The following is a 23,403-nucleotide window of genomic DNA, read 5'->3' as shown; positions in this document are numbered from 1 at the left end:
GGACCTGGGAGTTTGGATTGGCTGCGTCAGTCAGGAAGCTGAACATGAGCCAGCAGTGTGCCCAGGTGGCCAAGAAGGCCAATGGCATCCTGGCCTGGCTCAGGAACAGTGTGGCAGCAGGACCAGTGAAGTGATTCTTGCCCTGCACTCAGCGCTGGTGAGGCCACCCCTGGAGTGCTGTGTCCAGCTCGGGGCCCCTCAACTCAGGAAGGACATTGAGGTGCTGGAGCAGGTGAAGAGGAGAGCAACGAGGCTGGGAAAGGGACTTGAGCACAAGTAGTGTAAGAAGAGGCTGAGGGAGCTGGGGTCACTGAGCCTGGAGGAGGCTCAGGGGAGACCTCATCACTCTTTACAACTCCCTGACAGGAGGGGGGAAGGCCAGGTATGGCATCGGTCTCTTCTCCCAGGCAACCAGCAGCAGGACAAAGAGGGCACGACCTCAAGCTCTGCCAGCGTAGGCTTAGGTTGGATGTTCGAAAGAAAATTTTTACAGAGAGCGAGCGAGCAGCCAGACACTGGAATGGGCTGCCATTCCAGAGAGGTGGAATCCACCCACCAGGGAAGGTGGTGGTTCGCTGTCCCTGGAGGTTTTTAAGACGAGACCGGATGTGGCACTCACTGCCACGGCCTCGAAAAGGCGGATAAAGGCCCGGACTCGACGATTTCGGGGGGTTCTTTTCCCACCCGGTTTTCCACGCCGCGATTCCACGACCTCCCGCCACGTGACGCGGCCCTCACGTGTCCCCACGGACACGGGGGGGCGGGCCTACGGGGCAGCGCCGAGCGCGGCGATTGGCTACGCCCAGAAGGGCCAAGCGATTGGCCGCCGCTGATTGGTTGCCCGCGGCTGTCCATCACGCCGCGGCGAGATGGCGGCGCCGGTGATGATGGTGGTGGTGATGGTGATGGTGATGATGGTGGCGGTGGCGGCGGCGCTGGACAACGGGCTGGCCCGCACGCCGCCCATGGGGTGGCTGCACTGGGAGCGCTTCCTCTGCGGCACCGACTGCGCCGGCCACCCGAGCCGCTGCGTGAGGTACGGGCGGGCTGCGAGGCGGGAGAGCCCGGGGTGGGTAGCGCGGGTACCGGCGCGGGCACATCCGTGCCCGCGCCGGTACCCGCGCTACCCACCCCGGGCTCTGTGGCTTTGGTAGAGAGGGTGCGGGGAAAAAAGCCGAGCTCGGCAGCAGGAATGTAGCTTGCCACACCGCCCCCCGCGCAGCGAGCGGCTCTTCGTGGAGATGGCGGACAGGATGGCGTCCGAGGGCTGGAGGGAGGCGGGCTACGAGTTCCTCTGCATCGACGACTGCTGGATGGCCCCCACGCGCGACGGGCAGGGCAGGCTGCGGGCCGACCCCAGGCGGTTCCCCGGGGGGATCCGCCGGCTGGCCGACTACGTGAGTGCCACCCGCGGGGTGGGAGGGGGGTGGTCGCGGCTGTCACCTGTCCCCCCCCCCCATGCCCAGGTCTTTCTCTCTCTCTCTCTGTAATTCTCCCTGCAAGCTGCAGGTGCACTCCAAGGGCCTGAAGCTGGGCATCTACAGCGACGTGGGGAAGAAGACGTGCGCCGGCTTCCCCGGCAGCTATGGCCACTACGAGCTGGACGCCAGCACCTTCGCCTCGTGGGGCGTGGACCTGCTCAAGTTCGACGGCTGCAGCTCCGGCTCGCCGGAGCAGCTGGCAGAAGGTAGGCAGGGGCTCCAGGCAGCCCTTCCCGTGGGTGGGATTTGCTCAGGAAAGTCTCAGTGCGAGGCTCTCTTCCCAAAGTGCTGAGTGTTGCTTGGCCCTGGGTGTTTTCTCCTGCGAGCACAGCTTGGGAACGGAGGGCACAGACACATCAGCTGCATGCTCTGGTGGGGTGGCTGTGCAGGCTGCTCCTCAGCTCCTAACACGGCAGAGGTTTGGCCCTCCTGCAGTGCCTTTTTCTGGAGAGCTCAGAGCGTTTCACACACTTAAACCCTCAATCCCCGCGGCGAGGCTGCGTCAACGCGAATCAGCCCGAAGCAAGAACGGGTTGTGTCAGCCATGAGAAGGGCAGCTATGAGAGCTTTTAAGGGATGAAAAGGGAGGGAATTATGGCATAATAATCCTACTGGGGTTTTCATTTTAATGCACACCGGTGTAAGTATCACTTCAGAAGTTATTTGCACGCGGGCTGGCAAGGCAGCAGTGAAAGCTCAGTAGCTCCCTGTGCTGAGAGGGGTTGGCTACAGACTCTCTGGAAGCACAGGCAAATCCCAGTGCCACAGGAGCAGATTTGAGGGAAGGACACTGTAACTTGGAAGGCATTTTTCTCTAGCCTGGGCTCTGGCTGCTGGCACAGTCAGCACCACAGGGTTTGGCAGCAGGAGTCCTGCAGAGAGTCCTGTCTCTGCCTGGCAGGGAGAACCTGCCCAAGTGACAACCCCATCGAAGCCAGATGGTGGGGCATATGCCAACTGCCACAGACAGGAGCACAGCTCAGCACCCTGAGTGACAGCTGAGCTGAAAGCTTCTGTTGGATCATATGTGTAGCCCAGATACAATCCAGTTGTACTGAAGCAGTTCCAGAGGAGAGAGCAGACTTCTCATTCCCTCTCTGCCAATTGGAAGGGACTTAACAGGGCTGTCTGGGGACAAGGACGGGAAAAACTAGTGCTTTTGCATTCCTGCCCAGTCCATATGGTGCAACTGCCTCATGAGAACATATTCCTGCAACATTACCCAGCAAAGCTGCACTGCTTGATAGGTAATAACTTGTATTTCCTGGGTATCTAGAGGAAAAAGTGCCACACAGTAAAGCTTTCAACCTCTTCCATGGCTGTATGGACAGAGGGATCAGCAGTTTTGGGAGCAATAAGCCTGCCCAAGCAAAGCTGTGAAGCAGCTCACCTGTCCTTGGCAGGCAGGAGATTGGCTGCAGACTGAGCTCCCCTGTCCACCTGTGGTGTCTCAGCCGTGGTAATGTGTTCAGCCTCGGTTCTGTGAGAGCTGAGCTGAAACCTGAACCCCTGACATCGGGTTAGTTCTGCAGAGGCTTTGAGGTTGTGTAACCTCTGTCTTCCTTTAGGTTACAGGCACATGTCTCTGGCCCTGAACAAGACTGGAAGGAGCATTGTGTACGCCTGCGAGTGGCCTTTCTACCTGAGGCCCATGCAGCAGGTAAGAAGTGTTTCTCAAGGCTTATCCTGGGGCTGAAAGTGGGAAGAACAGAAAAACATTAAGACTGAAAAAACGACGTCCTGAGGAATTCTGTTCTGGCAGAGACCAAGGCTGTACGATGGAGGAAAAATACTTTTTCCTCTAGAGCCCTGAACTGCACCTGAGGTGAGTCACTGCTCTGCTGAAACACATTCAGAAGGATCCTGCAGCAGGAAGGCACAGCCCAGCTGGAGGATGCCAAAAAAACACAGCAGCATCCATCTGCTTTCTGTCTCCAGGGAACCAAGCAGCAAACCTCTGGCAGTGCAGACACACAGGCTCAGTGTTACTCCTCGTGGACACAGAGAGTGCTGCAGACTCAGCCTTGCAGTCACCTCTGGGGACCAGGAGAGAGGCTTTGTGACATCCCCCACATTGCTCAGTGACACATTTCTGCCAGCCAGGGTCCGTGACACACACGTTGCCCTCAGCTGGCTTCCCCTGTGCCATGGTGACAGAATGGTGCCATTCCCTCCCACTGGAATTAACTGTATTACTCAGCAAAGGGTGTAAACCCAAGAAATGGCAGTAATTATTGGGATATCACAGTTTAATTCCGCTGGCCCTGTCACACCCTCAGTAAAATTGCGCTGAAAGGAATTTTCTAACAGAGCTGGTGGCCAAAACTGTTCTCCTAAGGGAAGCAGTTGTGTTGGGACATGGCAGACTGGAGTCCCTGGGCACAAAGCTTCCTAGGGAATCAACATGCACCACATCATCCAGATGGCTGATGATGGAAGGTGTTATCCTAGTACTCCCCCAAATTACCCCTGATCCATTTAGCCTTGTGTACACTCTTCTTGTACAGCCAGGTGCCCTGGCTAATCACACTCATTGTTTTGGCAGCCCAATTACACGGAGATCAAACAGTACTGCAATCACTGGAGGAACTTTAATGATGTCTATGATTCCTGGAACAGCATCAAGAGTATCTTGGAATGGACAGCTCTTCACCAGGACAGCATTGTGAAGATAGCTGGGCCGGGGGGCTGGAATGATCCTGACATGGCAAGTACAGCAACACCCACCCCTCTTGAAGCATCACCAAAAATTCCTTCCCTCAGCTGTAGGCTGGGAAGGATGGGAAGGGAGGGATCTAGGGGGGAAACATTGAGGGGAAGGGGTCTGATGGGACCCTGTAATCAGGATCTTGAGGAAAGGGTCCTGGCTGGAAAGGGGAAGAGAACTGCAGGTACAGATGGTACTAAGGAAGCACCATCTCAATGTAATGCAGCCTCCACAAACAGCACCAGTTCAAAACACAGGTGTGGCACTGGGGGACAGTCTCCACAGTGCTGATGTCCCTCCCACCAGAGGGAAAACCCCTGGGTGCCAGCATTGCAAGGAAGGAATACCTTAAACACTGCCTAGCCACTTAAGGAGCCGCCTCTACTTCCACCAGTGGCTCATTCTAAATTGCCCCACTAGTCATGCCTTGTTTTTCCCTACCTGCTCCTGGCACTCAGCCTATCTAGCCAGGCTCCAGAGAGGGGGCCCACCCTTTGCATCCTGTCATTTCCCAGTGCTTGGGTTGGTGGCCCAGTTCCTGCTCTGCAGGCAGCGTTACCAGGCGTTTTTTTGTTTTCATGTCACAGCTGGTGATTGGAAACTTCGGGCTGAGCTGGGACCAGTCGGTGACTCAGATGGCCATGTGGGCCATCATGGCAGCTCCCCTCTTCATGTCCAACGACCTGCGGCGCATCAGCCCCGAGGCCAAGTGTCTGCTCCAGAACAGGGAGGTGATCGCCATCAACCAGGACCCGCTGGGCAGGCAGGGATACCGGATCCTCAAGGTACAGCAGGATGGGGCTGGGGGTGCACTGTGGGGCTCAGGCAGCCAGCCAGCCCCTCAGAAAGGGGGCATGGAGGCACAGAGGTGCTCAGGGTTTGGGAGGAGAGAAGCCCAGAGAGCCCGTTTGTTCCCAAAGCCTGCTGGAACAGACAGTGTGACCATCGCTCCAGCCTCCCCTGACCTGAGCCCCAGGTTTGTTTTCTCCTTGGCAGGACAAGACCTTTGAGCTGTGGGAGAGGCCCCTGTCTGGCCGAGCCTACGCTGTGGCCGTGCTGAACCAGCAGGAGATTGGGGGACCCCAGAACTTCACCTTCTCCCTCACCTTCCTGGGCAATGGGCTGGCCTGCAACCCCGCCTGCTCCGTGCGCCAGGTCCTGCCAGCCAGCAGGGACTGGGGCGTTTACAGCTGGATCTCCTCCCTGAGCGTGGAGGTGAACCCCACGGGCACCGTGCTGCTCAAAGTCCTGCCACTCTAGCAGGCACAAAGACAGCCTTCTCCTAAGCCTTAGACTCTGTCTGAACTCCTTGAGGACTCCTCCTGTGGCAGGAGTCTCCTTCCTCCAAGCAGGTGCCTTTGTTCTCAGTACTTGAACTTCCAGCCTAAGGTGGCAAATACCCATCACTCCATCACCAAGAGGGAACAAAGAAAGGGATGCTGGTCTGCTATTTACCCTTTCTCTGGCATCTCACCCAGCTCCTTCTCCAAGGGGCTGGAAGGGCTCTAGCAGGGCAGCAGCTCCTTCTACCAAGCAAGGAAAGGCAAGGGATACACATGCAGCATCCTACAGCTCACCTTGAGCATTTCAGGGGCAGAAGGGAACGCATCCTGGCCACCTTGCTCTTTTTCCACACCAGGGCACACAGTCCAAGAAAAGCTGCTCCTACCCCTCTAAAGAAACCCACCACTCTGCTCAGAGCATGGACATTTACTTTCTGACGACTCAGGGACTGGCCTAAATCATTGCACTTAGCAACTTTATTGACAGCTGCTTGCTTGGTATAAACAGGATTAAGTGGCATGCTGCAGGACTAAGCTTCTGAGAGTTTCTCCTCACACCAGAAACCTTCCTCTCACCAGTGGCTGTCACTTCCCTCTCTACCCTTCATGTGGCCACTGGAGTTCCCTTCCTCAGTGAGCTGCCTTCCAGAAACAGCTGTGTGCTTGCTTCCAGTGCTGGCAGCAGCCTTTGAATGACACAGGTCCTTCCAGGACTGGAGATGGATCATAACTTACGCAGCCATGCATGTACAAGTATGTTCTCTTCTGACCACTACACAGTCAGGATTCCTTCACCTGTTCTTTTGTGATTAAGCACTTTGATTAAAAGTCCCTTTAAAAGGCTAAGCTTTTTCTTACCTGTACTGGAGGACAGCACGGTGTCTGAATTAAATCAGGTTTTAGAAGACAGGCCAGTTTGTTCCAGTGACGTGAGGTTTTGTGAAAGGACTGCCAGAAGCTGCACTCAGTGAAGCTGACAAGACACAACCATACAGTCCATCCCACAGGCCAAAGCCACTGCTGCCTACAGAACTTTGGAAATGCCCATCATGTCAGCCTATACTGAATAAGGAAAAATAGATTCTGTGACAGTTCAGTAACCGCGTGTCTCGGTCACTATGAAGGTCTGAAGAAGCATTTCTCCATCCTCCAGCTGCATTTTCACTAAAAGGAAGTTGCTCTCAGAGCTCAGCCTTGCATTCCCAGCATCAGTAAGGAGATCCCAGCTATTGTGAGGGATTTTTCAAAAGCCTTTAGGTTTCAAACTGTTCTCTTAGTAAGCAGTCCTGCAGGCCAACACCTTCCTGCCAGGCTGATGTACTCCCAACTCCCGCCCCATCAACACGAGGAAACACATAAAAACAAGCAATGGCTCACTCTAAATACTTTAATATGGTCCGTGGTGATGAGCAGGACAATGCTCAGAACTGGATCACCTGGCCCTGTAAGAAGCAAGAGACACAGTGAGTTTATTGTGTACTGAGTACTGCCCCCCTTTCTCAGCCACTCGGGGCACACAAACCCACCTTTCTCTTCTTGTCTCCTCCCAGTTCAAAGTGCTTGCACCTCTTGATTGCCAGCATCCTCTTGGACCTGCAGTTGGGCTCCACACACTCCAGCCTCAGCACAATCTTCTTGGTGGTCTTGGCCTGGGAGGAGGAGCAGAGTGTTTTAATGAACCAAACATCCCCAAGTAGACAAACTGCTGCTCTCAGAGAACCTTGTAACCTGCACTCCTGAAGGCTCAGCAGTTTGTTCTTTTAAAGTGTAAAGAGAAACTACCAACAGAGGCTCCCTCCACTGAGAACAAGAGGGCATTTAAGGACCAGCAGGGGAATACAGTGGATCTGCATCTTTACAATAAAGGACAGTGGCAAAAGCATTCAGTGGGGCAGGACTGGTCTCTGCAGGGATCAGCCCTGCTGGAAAAAGGTCTGTGCCAGGGAACACAGGAACAGGCACTTGTACACTGTGGGAGAACAGACTGGCAGTGCTCAGGAGAAGCCCAGCAGAAAACTGGGCAGAAGAAACACCTGGAAGCAAAATGACCAACAAACTTCCTCTGGAAGGAGCAGTGACACAGCGGGCTCAGTGCAGACCCACAGCTCCTGGGAGCGGGATGACACCCAAAGAAAGACTGCAGCGGGAAGAATCCAAAGCTGTGAGGGTGCTGTAGCAGATGGACAGGACTGCAGCCACCAGCTAAAAACCTCAGCCAATCACCCATACAATGCTGACTGGGAAAAACCAGAAATGGGGATGGCAATGTACTGGTGCAGAGTGCCAGCAGTGCAGCTGCTTGGTGCACCCTGCTTGCAGAAGCACTTTCTGAGAGGTCTCCCCACTTCCTGGCACAAATTCAACTCGAAAACCTGCTGTCTCATTTTCTCTTTCCTGTTGGAAGAGTTGCTGTACATCTCCAGCAGGACACCAGGGCTTTCCAGCACCGAGCCCTAGGAGCACAGCTGAACAGTTCACACGAAACAACAATCTGACCCCCTGGGTTTCGCCTCCCTGCTGCAAACCACCACAGGTTTTTCCCTGCCCCAGCTCCCTGGCAGGAATTCACAGATGCACTGAGGGAAAACAGAGGGTGCAGTGCTGGGTACCCACACTGAGGAGGAAGGGTGACAGCAGCAGGTCTCTGCAGCTCACAGGTTACAGGATGCACTGCTGTCCTTCCACTGCTGCTCTGGGGCTCTCAGGAAAGGCCCAGCGCAGCAGCTCTCATTCCCTGGCTCAGCAGTACGGATTTCCCTGGAGACAGCAGGCTGTGAGAAAATGATGCTGTGTTCTGCAGTACTCCCAGGAGCTGCACACACTTGGCTCCCATCCCCTTGTCAGCAAAGGCAGCCTCACAAACCCAGCAAAAAGTTTCAGCGATAAACTGCTGGCACTTGCAAGGATGTCAGCAAAGCAAGCAGAAGGCTCCTTTCTCTTTGCTCTACTCTCCCCTTGGACAGGCAATGATGAAAACACTCCTTCTCTGCGAGTATCCTTCCCAGCAAGACCCCACTCCCCTGCAGAACGTGCTCTGCAAACACACCCTGCACAGCACAGCAAGGAGATGAGCCCAGCACCTCATGGGAGCCTACAAGGAAGATGGAGAGGGACTATTTACAATGGCATGGAGTGACAGGACAACAGGGAATGGCTCCAAACTGATAGAGAGTAGGTTTAGATTGGTAATAGGAAGAAATTCTCCCTGTGAGGGTGGGGAGGCCCTGGCACAGGTTTCTCAGAGAAGCTGTGGCTGCCCCATCCCTGGAAGAGTCCAAGGCCAGGCTGGACAGGGCTTGGGAGCAACCTGGGATAGTGGAAGGTAGGGACACTGGAACAAGATGATTTTTAAGGTCCCTTCCCACCCAAACCATTCCATAAGTCTGCTGTGGAGGGGGAGCTCACACTGCCAGCACAGAGCTGAGTTAACACAGGACAGGGCACAAGGCTGAGGAATCCTCCTCCAGCTGGGCCCCTGGGCTGCCAGGGAAGTCTCCTGTCCTTGTCCCAGGAGCAGCACTCACTCACTCACTCACCTTTTTACGGAAGATGGGCTTTGTCTGGCCCCCATATCCGCTCTGCTTCCGATCGTAGCGCCTCTTCCCTGTGGGAAGAGATGGCTCTGGTCAGGTAACCCCTCAGGAGGTGCTGCAAGCACAACTCGTGCTTCCTAAATCCTAGGATTTAGGATCCTGGATCCAGGTTTAGGATCCTGCACAGCCCACCAGCACCAGTGCCACCTCCTCAGCCCATGGCTAACACCCTCGTGCTGTCCCCAGGACTGGACCCTTTCCCTCACTCTGCAAAGCCAACAGACACGGGAGGTTGAGGGACCCGATTTATTATCCTCAAAGCCAGCACACAAAGGGGCCAAACCCAGGAGCATAATTTACACGTTTTGTTCGGGTGATACCTGCATCATGAACCCACCTCACTACTGCCTGAGCTGCCACCCAAGTTCACTTTTCTCTCGCCTCGATCTGAAGGTCCACACCATCTCCCGGTTAAACATTTCTACACCCCAACCGCCCCAGAGCACCTTGGACGTGTCATTAGCCACATCCTTTAGCTCAAGCTGTTCTTCTCCTCACAAACACACACACAGCCCCCTCGCTCCCCTTACCCTGCGCGTACAGCGAGTCCTTCCCCTTCTTGTACTGCGTGACCTTGTGCGGCTGGTGCTTCCCGCACTTCTTGCAGTACGTCCGGCGGGTTTTCGGCACGTTCACCTGCAGGCGGGGGTGAGGGGAGACACGATACACAACATCACATCACATCACGCCTCACGACTTGGCCCACCCCGCGCCCTTCTCTCCGGGGCGCCACCACCAAGATGGCGAGCGCGGGGACGGGACGGGCTCCATCCGCCGCCATCCGCACCGGGGACGGGCCCGTACGGGCCCGTCCCCGGTGCGGATGGCTGCGGATGGAACCCGGCCCGTCCCCGGTGCGGATGGCGGCGGATGGAGCCCGGCCCCGGGGCGGATGGAGGCGGATGGAGCCAGCCCCTACCCCACACTCACCATCTTGGCGGCGGCGTCGCGGAGAGAAAGGAGGTGGGGGGGGGGGAACCATAGAGAGGAGGCGGCACGGAGGGTACGGGGCGTGAGCGCCCCCTGCCGGTGGGAGGAGCGCAGGGCGGCAGGTTGGGGGTGTCGAGGGGTGCGGGGTAGGGGGGTTTTGAGGTTGGGGGGTGATTTGGGTTGGGGTTTGTGACCGTGGGGGGGTGTTGGGGGTGACTGGGGATTGGGGTTGGGGGTCTGGGATCATGGGTGACTGGGGTTGGGGTCTGTGATCATGGGGGGTGTTGGGGGTGACTGTGGTGATGGGGGTCTGTGACCTTGGGGGGTGTTGGGGGTGACTGCGGTGATGGGGTGATGGGTCTGTGACCATGGGGTGACTGTGGTTGGGGTCTGTGACCATGGGGTGACTGAGGTGTGGGTCCGCAGCTGGGCAGGGTGACCGATGGGGGTGTCTGGCTTGTAGGGGATGCTGGAGTTAAGGGTCCATGGGATCTGCGGGGTGCAGGCGGTGTCCAGCTGTTGGAAAGGTAAGTTGCGTGTTGGTAGAATTGCCTTGCTAAGATTTAGGGCCTGACACGACTCAGTGATCTCAGACCTAGTGGGAAGTTAACAAAGCTTGGGGAGAAGGGTGTGCTGTAGTGGACACAAAGAATGCAGAATTTATGGACCACAAGGACACCTGGCAGAACTCCCAAGATAAGGAAAAAACTAATAAAGCCGACTCAGCAAATGTGCTGGAATTGTCTCCAATGGGGTAATGGGTAATTCTGGCAGGGGGAGATCATGGCCACCAACTCACAGACCACCGACCCAAAAGAAGAGAAAAACTGAGCATGTGGACTAATTAGCATAAGAAGCGAGTGAATCCTTAACCAATAGAAGATAGAATATTAATTAATAAGAGAACGATGTAACTTGTAGCCAATAAACCTCAATGCCTTCGTTTTGTTAAAGCGTTTTTAAACAGCTTTGCAAGTTACTGTGCCGGCTTGGTGCCCCCTGCTCAGAACTGTAAATAAACCAAATATCTCAGCTCTGTGTGGGGATCAGCCTTGTGCACAGAGGGTGAAAGAACCCGTCTGGGGACAATGTGGGGACGGGCAGCCCAGAGGAGCCTGGCGCTACCCACAGCCCGGGGCAGGCTCTGGCCACGGCCATGGCCCAGTGGCCCCACGGCGATGGCCCCGTTGCCTGCAGGAGGAAACACAGATGCTGCCTTTGAGTCAGAAACCAGAAAAAGGGGAACCGAAAGGGTGGGGTTGGCCGGCCCCGTCCTTCCTCCCTCCCTCCCCGCGCGGCAGGCCCGCCATCCCTCCCTGCTCCCTGCTCCACAGCCACCCCGAGCTGAAGCCGCGGGGTGGGCGCGGGGCAGCGGCGGCGCCGGAGCCCGGCTGGCCGGAGGGCTGGTGAGTGTGCCCAGGGCACGGCGGGGTGCGGGGTGACGGTGCCCCGGGTGTCGGCGGGGCCCTGTCGGTGTGGCCGTGGCACAGCCGTGGCGGCGGGATGGGATGGGACGCTCCATGTGGCCCATCCCGCTGGCCTCGCACCTCCGTCGGCCTCCTCGCGATGCTGGGGGCGGCAGAGCCGCGCCAGGCATGGTCTGTGTGGGGCCGAGGTGCGGGCGAGCCGAGCTGGGAAGGCTCGGCCTTGTCCCCACGGCCTGAGCGGCTCCGAGCAGGCGGCATCTGACCCCGGGCACGGGGCTGGGGGGCCGTGGGGTGCTGCAGGGCAGGGGGGTGCGGTGCTTTGGGGGTCTCAGGGGCCCAGGGGTGCTCCAGAGCAGCAGGTTGGGGTGCTGACAGCGCCTGTGGTCACTCCTTGCTTGTGCTTTCGGCAGCGGGCACTGCTGGGGTGCAGCTCTGGGCTTGTTCACCCGTCTCTCCCGAGCGGGAAGTTTTCTCCTCTGTCCCTCCCACCCGTCAGTTTTGACACCCTCCTTCAGGCTCAGCCTGAAACGTGGGGTTGTGAAGTGTGCCATTCCCAGACACCCTGTCACCCTTCCCTCTTAGCCCCCTGCCAGCCCCCCATCCACTCAGCTCCTTGGCAGGAATGGGGCAGGGGGCAGAGCTGGCCTGGGCAGGGGTGGCCCCAGGACCGTGGTGGAGGGGGCCAGCAGTGTGTGCCAGGCTGGGGGTGGTCTCAGAGCACGCTTGGCTGAGGTGTGAGCATGGCAGGAAGTCCCATTAGCTGGAGGGGGGCCACAGGACATGTTTCCACCCACCCACTCACCACCTCAGCTGTCTGAGCACAGCAGTGATGGCTCAGGGGGTGAGGCCCATGGGGCACCCACCACCCCAAAGGACCGGCATGGACAGAGCAGGTCTGTCCCACCTCTGAGCCTCTCCCAGAGGAGACGGGCTGTGGGGAGCAGGGGGGAAAAACAGCTTCTCCCAGTTTGCCTTCCAAAGCTGTGTTTGCAGGAGAAAAAAGGGAACAAGGTGTAGGTGAAGGGGAAGCAGGGAGTGTAGGTGGTCAGGGCAGGAGACATGGAGCAGGGCTCCAGGAGATCACAGTTCAGCTGTGGCTCCACAGAGTTCTCTCAAAAGCTCCCCATGAGGTCCAGGCTGGAGTCAGGGGTTGGTCACAGCCCACAGCTCCAGCCACAGGGCTCTGGGGGGTGCTGGAACTGTCTGGATGTCACAGCTCCCAGGTACAGCATGGAGAGACAGAGTGAGATGGATGGGCTGCTCCAAGACGATGGGCTGGGATGATTTCTGAAGGCAGAGCAGCAGTGAGATGCAGGGCAGCAGTGGGATGAAGGGCTCTCATCTGAACCCTATCCTGCCCCAGCCTGCCCTGGAGAGGCTCAGGACAGCTCAGCCCCTGCTGAGGAGGGCTGAGGGAGGACTTAACCCTTCTGGCCACTGGCCAGAGGTAGCTCTTGAAGCCTGGCCTCCAGCAAGTGCTGCTCACAGGGGAGGAAAGAGGGTTGAGCATTGTCCCTGTGCTCCTGCAGGGTCCATGGACACAGAGCTGAAGGATGACTTTAGGGCTGCTCCATGCTCTTGACAGCACAGCACGTGACTCCTGAGGGCCAGGACCTACCCAGCACTTTTTAGGGACTGGCCTCCCGTGACCACCCCTTGTGCTCTGCTGTCCCCAGCACAGAGTGCTTGCGGTGGGGAGGGAGGAAGCAGCCCACACAAGTGCACATGCCGAGTGTTGGAGGGGAGGAGGCGCCTGCAGGGTGTCACTGCCGGGGCTCCGCGCTCCTCCCCGGGGATACGCTGCTCACAGCTTCCCTGCCTCCCTCCCTCTCCAGCTGTCTGGCCCTCTGCACACCCTGCCAGCCTTTCCAGCATCCAGCAGGAGCAGAAGCCATCCAGGTGGTGGCTCGTCCTGCAGCCTGGTGTGGGAGAGGGGCCAGGAGAGGTCACGCTGCCAGTAACCCACACTGACCTGCCCACACCCCTCTGTGTCCGGCTCCCCACACCGCGAGGGTCCCAGCGTCCCCTGCCTGCCCTTTGGGCAGGGAGGAGAGTGCACCTGAGGGAGGTCCAGCAGTTTTTGGGCTGAGCAAGTGCCCTGTCAGTGTTGTCTTGCCCACAGCAAGCACAGCGTGGAGGAGGCCGGGGGGCTGACATGGCCGGTGTCCTCCTGGAGAGCATCTTCCTGAAGCGCTCGCAGCAGAAAAAGAAAACTTCTCCCCTCAACTTCAAGAAGCGCCTGTTCCTGCTGACAGAGAGCAAGCTGTCCTACTACGAGTATGACTTTGAGCGGGGGGTGAGTCTGCAGCCACGGGGGCTGTGCCATGGCAGTGCCCGGGGGTCTCCAGCACCCAGCACTAGGGGGCGGCTGGGTGGGGACAGGGGTCGGTTTGAGTCTCTCCAGGTCTCCCCTTTGGTGACCTCTTGAGCCAAGCCTGTCTCTTGCAGCGCCGGGGCAGTAAGAAGGGCTCTGTGGACATCGAGAAGATCACCTGTGTGGAGATGGTGGCACCTGAGAACAACCCTCCCCCCGAGCGGCAGGTCCCGGTGAGGAGGGTCCTGGCATTCCCTGCACCTCTCCCCCTCTCCCCTCGTTGGGAGAACAGGGAGAGTTACCCTTCCCTGGGGTGGTGGCAGTGGGGAACAGCCCTGCTTGGCATGGAGAGCTCTGCCCATAGCATTCCAGGGCTCTGGCTTGATGCAGAGCAGGGGGATGTCAAAGACTGCATCCCAGGGAAGGTGCCAGCAGCCAAGCACAGGATGCCAATATCCATCTCTTCCTCTTTCTTCCAGAGGAAAGGAGAGGATTACAACAACATGGAGCAGATCTCAATCATCGAACGGTTTCCCTACCCCTTCCAGGTGAGTCCTCACTGTGCTCCCTTTGCTGGGCCATGCAGGGTGTTGGGGGGAGGACCCCAGAGGGACCTGGGGTCAAACATGGCATCACTGCCCCAGTGCCAGCTGTCACTCAGCTGTTTGGGGACACCCTACCGCTGCCCACACTGCACAGGGCAGCCAGGTGAGCTGCTTAGACGGAAACCTGCTCCCGAGCTCTGTCCTGCTCCTCTCGGTCCCCTGGCTGATGCTGGAGGGATGCTGTCTGCCAGCTGCCAGCTCAGCCCCCAGCCCAGCTTCCTGCCCCTGCTGGCACCCAGTGCGGCCCCCGGCACACCGAAAATCAGAGAAGGAAGTGGAAAGTCTCGGGGGAGGGGGCTTATTTATAACCTCTTTGTCACGGTCCCGAGAGCACCGTGCAGGGCCAGCAGGCACCGGCACGGGCTTGCCCTGCACCAGCTGCTCGGGGTGGCCACCAGCCCTGGCTCTCCCTGCAAGCCCCCTGGCCCGGGGTGCTGAGGTGTGGGGTCCTGCAGGTGGTGTATGACGAAGGGCCCCTCTACATCTTCTCCCCGACGGAGGAGCTGCGCAAGCGCTGGATCCACCAGCTGAAGAGCGGTGAGTCTGGGGGCTCCAGCTCCCTTGGCAAGCAAACACGGGCACTCAGCTGTGCCTGTGCCTGACCCAGAGCTCCAGGCTTCCAGGGGCTTGCTGGCTCATGGTTATGTATTCCCATGACTGTGGAGGAGGGAGCTGCCCCTGCCCCGGGTGGGGGACACTCACCTCTCTCACCCTCTAACTTCTGCAGCACCACAGCTGGCGTAGCTGAGGCTTCTTGTCCTCTCACAAACCTGCTCCAAAGTAGCTCAGGCAGGCTTAGAAATTACTGGGGGCAAGAGGAAACAGCAGATGTGGCCACACAGCTGTACTGCCTTGCAAAGGGAGGGTTGAGTGCTTTAGGAAACATGGACAGCAAGCCTGCTGGGAGCCAAGGAGAGCCTTTTCCAAGCCATCCTGAGCCATGCTCAGCTGTGTCGGCGCTGCCTTGCCAAGCTGAGAGTGTGTTGAAGCAGCATTGCCAAGGGGTTTGGGTCAGCCAAAATCTGCTGGAGCTGCCTGTGTGTCTTGCAGGGGGGTGTGTGTATCCTTCTGTGGCTGGGTGCTGGTGGGGGGAGATTAGCTGCCTGAATTGACGCAGGGAAGTTGGCTCAGCAAGGCGGAAGAGCAGGCTGATAACAGGGAAGTCAGTTATCTCACAAGAGCCCTGACAGGCAGCCAGCCCTCTCCCCACTTCCCTGCTCTGGGAGGAGGGTTGTTGTGGCAGCTGAAGTCAGTGTAAAATCCACTGGGAAAAGGGGAGAGAAAATGCTGGCCTTTTGCTGCTGGGATGTCCCCATCCAGAAAAGGGGCTCTCTGCACCCCGTGGAGCTGCTGTGGGCCCCCCTGTGCTGCTGTGGTGTTTAGGCACATCCAGTCGTCCCTCCAGACTGGGGAGAAGTATGAGGAAGCTGTTTGGTGCCTGCCTGGTGAGGGAGTGGTGTCCTAGCAAGAGAAGTCTCCAAGCAGTCAGGGTATGGTAGCAGTGTCCTCCTCTCTCCGTGACAATCCAGGCATAGCACTAGCCTTCCTCCCCACTTCTCAAAAACAGGGCTCAAAAGAGCTGTGAACCATGGGCCTGGAGGGTTGATGGATATTTCAGCTGGCAGGAGAGCCAGTCCCAGCAGGACTCCCTTTGCAGAGCTGCTCAAGAGCTTTGATCAAATCTGAGAGGCGAGCCTGGCCCTTCCTGAGCTGGGGTCTTTGTGGCACAGGGATCAATTCACAGCCACAGCTCTGAAACGAGGGCAACGAGCTGAGGGAAACCTGGCCAGCAGGGCCACAGTTACTGTGTTAATAACACAGCTGAGGGTGGAATGAGTTAATAGGGCTGCCTGTCTGCATTCAGGGAGCAGAGAGGTCTTCACAGAAGGCTGGGGACACAGCCCCGGGTCACACACATCTCCCCTCCTCTGCCACAGTGATTCGGTACAACAGCGACCTGGTTCAGAAGTATCACCCCTGCTTCTGGATCGATGGCCAGTACCTGTGCTGCTCCCAGACGGCCAAGAATGCCATGGGCTGCCAAATTCTGGAGAGCAGGAATGGCAGTAAGACTCTGGGCACCCTCCCTTTGCCTCGTCCCCCCCGCCTCGGGGACCCCCAGAGCACAGTGCCGGGGATCTCCTCTCACCTGAGTCCCTCCTCTGCTCTGAAGGTTTAAAAACTGGGCGGTCGCATCGCAAGACAAAGAAGCCTCTTCCCCCGACTCCTGAGGAGGACCAGGTAAAGGCCAGTGTCAGCATGTGGGTTGGCTCCAAGTTGTTTGAGAGGAGATCAACCTGGGAAAAGCCAACATGTCCAATGACTGCTCAGAGATGTACAGGGCTCTGCTCTGGAGGGGGGGATGTCAAGGTGGTGTCAGCTGAGGTTCCCTGGGGTTGCTGGGAGGATAAAGCCCTAATGTGGGCTGGAGGAGTCATGGGCTAAGCCAAAAGGTAGGGAGAAAACACCTTTTGTGAAGACATGAAGAAATACTGTGATAAAAATGCTGAAGGAGACACAAGTGGGAGCTGAGACCAACGCTGTGCTAAGCTGGCCTGGGGAGGGTCTCTCCCAGTGTGTCTGCCAGCCTCACCACGTCCCACGCTCCCCCCTCTGTGGGAAGATGGTGATGAAGCCTCTGCCTCGCGGGCCGGCCCCCAGCACAGCGGGGGAGATGAAGAAGGTGGTGGCCCTCTACAACTACCAGCCCATGAACGCGCAGGACCTGCAGCTGCAGAAGGGCGAGGAGTACTTCATCCTGGAGGAGAGCCACCTACCCTGGTGGAAAGCCCTTGACAAGAACGGGTAAGAGCCCCTATTGCACTGGTGGGCAAACACATCCCTGCCTGCCCATCTGTGGCCTCCCCAGGGAGGAGGGTGAGGGAGGCTGAAGCAGGCTGGGCTATCAGCCCTCCCTGGACATGGACAAAGCTGGGTTTGTACCAAGGTTTTTGAGCCCATTTCTACTCGGCCTCCTGGGGCAGAAACACCCCATCCCCTTGGCCAGTGTGTAACCAGCCCCTTTCCCCCTGCAGGAGGGAAGGATACATCCCCAGCAACTACGTCACTGAAACCAGCAATTCCCTGGAGATCTTTGAGTAAGAGAAGGCACAGGGCCCTGTCGAATTGGGCTTGGTTGGAGACTTTTTCCATTCAGCTTTTCCATCCTCAGTTCTGCTCCCCAGAGCCTGGCTGGGTCGCTCTCCCTCTTGCACACCCTTTGGAAGCCTCCAGCCCCGTGGCAGCCCCATGGTGTTCTCTGCACCACCTGTCCTGGCTGGGCTGGCACCAGACTGGGCTGGGGACAGTGGTGGCTGGGATTTCCCTGATGGCTGTGTCTCTGTTGCAGGTGGTACTCAAAGAATATCACTCGGAGCCAAGCAGAGCAGCTGCTGAAACAGGAGGTAAGTGTTGCCTCCTGAGGCTGGGTCTGTTCTACACACCAGCCCTCCAGGGGCTGTTCTCACATTTTGTCCAGCAAGGGACCAACCCTGGCTTGTGCTGGGAGGGAGTGTTGCCCCAACAGCCCCAAGAACCATCTCTATCCCAACGTGACCAGCCACTTAAGGAGGTGGCCCCAGAGGCAGGGACTGGAAGTAGGATTCCTCTGACTCTGCACCTTCTCCAGCCATGCTGTGATCTTCAGTCATTTCAAGCCTTGCCTGTTACAGTCAAACCTCCCAACAACCACCCAGTGCCCTTTCCCCCTTCTGTTTTAGGGTAAGGAAGGGGGCTTCATCGTCCGAGACTCCACCAGCAAGACAGGGAAATACACTGTGTCTGTCTATGCCAAGTCCTCTGCGTAAGTGGATCTCACAACAGCTTGTTCCTCCCTCAGAGGGCTCCCCCAGGCACCCCTCACCCTCTGCCTGTCCTCCCCATGACCCTACACTCTCTCTCTCCTGCAGAGACCCCCAGGGTACGATCCGCCACTACGTGGTGTGCTGCACCCCCCAGAACCAGTATTACCTGGCAGAAAAGCACCTGTTCAACAGCATCCCAGAGCTCATCACGTACCACCAGCACAACTCTGCAGGTCAGTGTCTGGGAGTGAAGCCAGCAGTGTTTTTACTGACACCACGGTACCCTCACCTTCCTGAGCTGAGGGCAGGAGGCTCGTGTTCCCTGTTGGAATGTGGCAGGTCAAGCCCAGTGTGGCAATCCACGTTTTTGTTTTTCAGGGCTCATATCCAGGCTGAAGTACCCCGTGTCCCAGCACCAGAAAAGTGCTCCTTCCACAGCTGGCCTTGGCTATGGTAAGCCAGCCTGGGCTGGTTGCAGGGTCTGTCCCTACTGGCAGCAGCTTTCCTGGGCTGGGATCCTGGCTGTCCCATGGAAGCAGGGCTCATAGCCTTCCCAGGAACCACTTCTCTACACTCCCTTGCTCCCTTGTGACAGTAACTGACCAAGAGACCCCACAATCTACCTTGCTCCCCATCCCATGGAGGAACAGGTCTCAGATTGCTCTGTGGATGGTTTTGTGGATGGTTTTTCAGGGAATAAAAGCTCACGAGCTTTTCTCGGCCGTGCCAGACCAGGATGACTGGGAGCACCATGTGGGGAGGTCACCTGCAGCCACTTACACTCACACTCTGTCCTAGGGTCATGGGAGATCGACCCCAAGGATCTGACCTTCCTGAAGGAACTTGGGACGGGGCAGTTCGGAGTGGTGAAGTACGGGAAGTGGAGGGGCCAGTACGACGTTGCCATCAAGATGATCAGGGAGGGCTCCATGTCAGAGGACGAGTTTATCGACGAAGCCAAAGTCATGATGTAAGTGGTGAGCATAGGGCAGGTCAGTGCTGGGCACACCTTGACAGAGTGGCTGCACTCCTGGGTGGTGTCAGGGACAGTCCTGGGCAGTCCCACACTCTGCAAAATGCATCCGAGAACCCACTGACTTTGCGCTGATTCCTTGGTGAGTTTTTCCACCGTCAGCTGGGTCTGGAGCACCTTCTCTTCCCAAACTCTCTTTATTCACAGGTGCTTCCTTGGCTGCTTGGCCTTCTAGATGCTCAGAATTGCCCTTGTCCCCAACACAGGAACCTGTCTCACGAGAAGCTGGTGCAGCTCTACGGGGTCTGCACTAAGCAGCGTCCCATCTTCATCATCACGGAGTACATGGCCAACGGCTGCCTCCTGAACTTCCTGAGGGAAACTCGGCAGCGGTTCCAGCCTGTCGAGCTGCTGGAGATGTGCAAGGATGTCTGTGAAGCTATGGAGTACCTGGAATCCAAGCAGTTCCTGCACAGAGACCTGGTATGGCTGTGGCTGAAGGGCACATGTCCAGCCCAGCAAGAGCCACAGCGTGTCCTGGATAGTTCACCAGTATGAGGAGAGGCAGCTCTGAAGCCTCCTCTGCAGAACACCCCTATAAGCTTCCCTGCCCACCCATGGGTGGGATGCTCTGCAGTCCCTTCCCTGCAGGGAGTTAGAGACTGCAGAAAGGGCAGGACTAGGTAGTTTTCCAGGGGATGTGAAATGCATCTGTGCCTGTGGCAGAGCTTGTGTTTGGCAGCACAGGCAGCATCACTGGCTCAGACATGAAAAGCTGGGCCTGCAGTTTGTCAGGCTTTGGGCTGGCACTGCCAACTGGCCATCCTGCCATACCTGATCTCCTGGTGCTGCTTTGCTCAGGGAAAATCCCACGAGGGAAGTCACCCCTCTACAGATAAACAGGATGCTTGGAGGCCCCTTTTGCTCTCTTGGCTGAGAACTTTGTAGCTTGCCCCCCATCCAGGTGAACATACAGGACAAAGTGAGGTGAAGTGTTAAGTGGGTGGGGATGAGATGAAGTTCAGCTGGTACAAGGGGATGGGAGAGTCAATAGCAGGTAGGAGTAACTGCCTCTCTCTCTCCATCCACAGGCTGCTCGAAACTGTTTGGTGAATGACCAAGGAATTGTGAAAGTATCAGATTTTGGTCTTTCCAGGTGTGGTAGACATGTCTGTGTCACCTTTCTGTGACACAGCATCTCAATCCCCCATCTCCTCCTTCAGTCTATTCTACACTTAATTCTTTGCTCCCACCATCCTCCAGCTCTGCCTTCCCATTGTCTTCTCCTGTCCAGCTTAATCTTCCACCTCTTCACTTTCCTCTATCCCTTTCTTACTCACCCCAGCCCTTTCCCCCTCCTCTTGGAATCCTCTTTCCCCCACCTCTAGTCTCCTGGCTGCAGCTTTCTCTCCACATCCCCTTTTTGCTGTGTGCCATCCTATCCCTTCCCCAGTCTTCCCTAACACACACTTGTTTGCAAAGGGGGGATTTTTGCCTGCTGAAACCCATGCTGAGTGCAACCCCTGGTCACTCTGAGAGCTGCCCATTCCTCTTGGGCTTGGTGGGTTGCGTGGAGGAGTGAAATGGGAAAACCAAGACAGGCACCCTGCTCCCTTTATCTGCTGCAGGTACGTTCTGGATGACGAGTACACAAGCTCCATGGGGTCCAAGTTTCCAGTGCGGTGGTCTCCTCCTGAGGTGCTTCTGTACAGCAAGTTCAGCAGCAAGTCTGACGTCTGGTCCTTTGGTAAGAGCACGGAACTGATGACTTGGAGGTCGGGAAGAGCACTTCCAACAGCAGCAAACGCCCTGCAAACCAGGGTCAGGCGCGGGTGCTCCCACGCCATGAGAGCTCTCCCCGCCATCCCCTCCAACAGGCGTCCTGATGTGGGAAGTTTACTCCCTGGGGAAGATGCCTTACGAGAGGTTTAACAACAGCGAGACAACGGAGCACGTCATCCAAGGCCTGCGGCTGTACCGGCCGCAGGCGGCCTCGGAGCGGGTCTACGCCATCATGTACAGCTGCTGGCACGAGGTGAGTGGGTCCCACCCCCAGAGACCCCTCCAGCCGCCCCCAAGGGGTGATGGGGCTCCCTGGGGTGCAGGGGCAGACATGGCTCCATCACCACCCCATCACCGCTCCCCTCCTGCCCAGCAGAAGGCTGAGGAGCGCCCCACCTTCACTGCACTGCTGGGCAGCATCCTGGACATCGCCGACGAGGAGTGCTGACCACGGGCACCGCCCGCAGAGCCCTGCCCAGCGCTGGCACTGCCCGCCCGGACACACCCGCAGCACGGGCGGCACCGCTGTCACGGACACGGCACGGGGGACCAGGGGAGCCCACGGAGACCCATGGAGCTCCACCACTGCCCCAGAGCTCCATCACTGCCCCGGAGCTCCATCACTGCCCTGGAGCTCCATCATTGCCCTGGAGCTCCATAACATTTCCAGAGCTCCATCACTGCCCCGGAGGTCCATCACTGCCCCGGAGCTCCATCATTGCCCTGGAGCTCCATAACATTGCCAGAATTCCATCGCCAACCTGGAGCTCCATAACATTTCCAGAGCTCCATCACCGCCCTGGAACTCCATCACCGCCCTGGAGCAGCACCACATCCCCGGAGCTCCATCACATCTCTAGAACTCCATCACATCTCTAGAACTCCATCACATCTCTGGAGCTCCACCACATCTCCAGAACTCTGTCACATCCCTGGAGCTCCATCCCACTCCACCCCCTCTCATGGACAATAAACTCCCCCGTCCCGTCGGGCTCGCGGGTCCTCCCGGCCGGCAGGGGGCGCTCGCGGCGCGGGGCGCAGGCGCGGCGCGGGCGGAAGGGGCGGGCGCGGCACCGGCGGCACGTGAAGGTCGCGGCGCGGCGGCACCGGGAGGGACCGGGAGGACACCGGGGGGACACCGCGGGGCTCCGGGACCGCCATGGACCCGCCGTCCGGCGCCGGGCTGGGCGGCGCCGACCCGCAGCTCCAGCGCTTCATCGAGGTGGAGACGCAGAAGCAGCGCTTCCAGCAGCTGGTGCACCAAATGACCGAGCTGTGCTGGGTACGGGCGGGGCGCGGCCACGCTGGGTGGGGGGGGGCAGGAGGGCTGTGTCCGCGGCGGGCAGGAAGGGGAGGGTGATGGGGACACAGTGGAGCCGCCGTGGGAGCGGTCCCGGGCCCGCTGAGCACGGGGAGGGAGGGAACGGGGCGGGGGAGCCCCGGGTGGGGAGGAGTCAGATGCGCCCGGGAGGATGAGGATCCCGGGGGATGAGGACCCCGAGGGGATGAGGGTCTCCAGGGGATGGGGATCCCCAGGGGATGAGGATCTGAGAGGATGGGGACCCCGAGGGGATGAGGACAGGACCCCGAGGGGATGAGGATCCCGGGAGGATGAGGATCCCGAGTGGGGGGTGGCTCCATCGTGTCCGAGGGCTGGAGATGCCCGGGGCACGGCCCCAGTGCAGGGGCGGCGGGCAGGGGGTGTCAGGGTCGGGCTGTGGTGCCCCCGGGACCAACGGGGCCCCCGCTGTGTGCAGGAGAAGTGCATGGACAAGCCAGGCCCGAAGCTGGACAGCCGGGCCGAGACGTGCTTCGTGAACTGCGTGGAGCGTTTCATCGACACCAGCCAGTTCATCCTGAACCGGCTGGAGCAGACGCAGAAGTCCAAGTCGGCCTTCTCGGAGAGCCTGTCTGACTGAGCCGGACCCAGCCCCGCCAGGCCCACTCCCCCCAGAGGAGCCAGCATCGGCTCGGGGGGTCAGGATTTAATTAAACGGCAGTCTCGGGGAAGCTGCAGCCAGATGAGAGCCCGCAGCAGAGACACGGACGCTCCACGCCGGGGTGACGTCCCGGCGCCCGCCTCTGCGCCGAGGAGAGGGGTGGTGATGCTCATTCCGCGGTGTTTCCAGTGCTGATGTGACGCTGGGCTCTGGGTGAGCCCTCCCGGGAACGTGCTGACATCCCCCGGCCCCTGCCTCAGGCTGGGACAGCCACCTGAGCCAGAAGAGCTCCTTGGGAACACTGATCCTCCCAGGCAGTGTCACCGCTGGAAAACACTGCCAGGCTTCTGTAGGTAAATCATTCGTACGCCCAAGTGACCAATTTTCACACTGCAGCACAACTCTGTCGATGCTGACTTGCTCCATTAACTGCTTTCCCTGGGTAAATGTAATAAATAATAACTGGGTCAATTTTTAACATGAGATTCTCCTTTGTTCAGGTAGATCATGGCTGAGAGTGGAAAATCTGGCCTTCTTGTCACTCCCCCTCCATCCCAGTGATCCT

At 58.2% G+C, this 23,403-nt stretch overlaps 4 protein-coding genes across 6 annotated transcripts; 3 read left to right on the top strand and 1 right to left on the bottom strand.

Annotated features, from left to right (window-relative positions):
* The first annotated feature begins 878 nt into the window (after positions 1–878).
* On the top strand, positions 879–6,317 carry GLA (galactosidase alpha). 2 transcript variants are annotated; one of them, XM_050310538.1, is made up of 9 exons: positions 879–1,036; positions 1,223–1,397; positions 1,510–1,687; positions 3,050–3,141; positions 3,287–3,306; positions 3,420–3,585; positions 4,027–4,188; positions 4,776–4,973; positions 5,185–6,317. In XM_050310538.1, the coding sequence occupies exons 1-9, from the start codon at positions 885–887 to the stop codon at positions 5,446–5,448; spliced, it is 1,407 nt and encodes a 468-aa protein (XP_050166495.1). In that variant the 5' UTR covers positions 879–884; the 3' UTR covers positions 5,449–6,317. The 2 variants fall into 2 exon arrangements, with proteins under 2 accessions (XP_050166495.1, XP_050166496.1); XM_050310539.1 differs by lacking the exons at positions 3,287–3,306; positions 3,420–3,585.
* Positions 6,318–6,844: 527 nt separating this feature from the next.
* On the bottom strand, positions 6,845–10,394 carry RPL36A (ribosomal protein L36a). The gene is made up of 6 exons (XM_050310886.1): positions 10,362–10,394; positions 9,995–10,087; positions 9,595–9,700; positions 9,008–9,075; positions 6,998–7,120; positions 6,845–6,913 (listed from the first exon to the last, which is right to left on the bottom strand). Exons 1-6 carry the CDS (start codon positions 10,392–10,394, stop codon positions 6,893–6,895), a joined length of 444 nt encoding a protein of 147 aa, XP_050166843.1. The 3' UTR covers positions 6,845–6,892.
* Positions 10,363–21,613, top strand: BTK (Bruton tyrosine kinase). 2 transcript variants are annotated; one of them, XM_050310344.1, is made up of 19 exons: positions 10,363–10,521; positions 13,544–13,717; positions 13,870–13,968; positions 14,215–14,283; positions 14,796–14,877; positions 16,278–16,406; positions 16,514–16,581; positions 16,964–17,145; positions 17,376–17,438; positions 17,690–17,744; positions 18,060–18,142; positions 18,249–18,376; positions 18,522–18,596; positions 18,942–19,113; positions 19,383–19,599; positions 20,208–20,272; positions 20,745–20,863; positions 20,994–21,151; positions 21,275–21,613. In XM_050310344.1, exons 1-19 carry the CDS (start codon positions 10,480–10,482, stop codon positions 21,344–21,346), a joined length of 2,052 nt encoding a protein of 683 aa, XP_050166301.1. In that variant the 5' UTR covers positions 10,363–10,479; the 3' UTR covers positions 21,347–21,613. The 2 variants fall into 2 exon arrangements, with proteins under 2 accessions (XP_050166301.1, XP_050166302.1); XM_050310345.1 differs by lacking the exon at positions 10,363–10,521 and adding an exon at positions 11,324–11,400.
* A 379-nt stretch (positions 21,614–21,992) lies between these two features.
* TIMM8A (translocase of inner mitochondrial membrane 8A) lies at positions 21,993–23,316 on the top strand. Its single transcript, XM_050310692.1, has 2 exons — positions 21,993–22,180; positions 22,656–23,316. The coding sequence occupies exons 1-2, from the start codon at positions 22,058–22,060 to the stop codon at positions 22,815–22,817; spliced, it is 285 nt and encodes a 94-aa protein (XP_050166649.1). The 5' UTR covers positions 21,993–22,057; the 3' UTR covers positions 22,818–23,316.
* Positions 23,317–23,403: the final 87 nt, after the last annotated feature.

Source organism: Myiozetetes cayanensis, unplaced genomic scaffold, assembly GCF_022539395.1.
Source record: "Myiozetetes cayanensis isolate MyiCay16 unplaced genomic scaffold, myiCay2020 scf15, whole genome shotgun sequence".
In the NCBI taxonomy this organism is placed as follows: Eukaryota; Metazoa; Chordata; class Aves; order Passeriformes; family Tyrannidae; genus Myiozetetes; species Myiozetetes cayanensis.
Note: the sequence above shows the minus strand (reverse complement) of the source record. Positions and strands in the feature narration are given on the sequence as shown.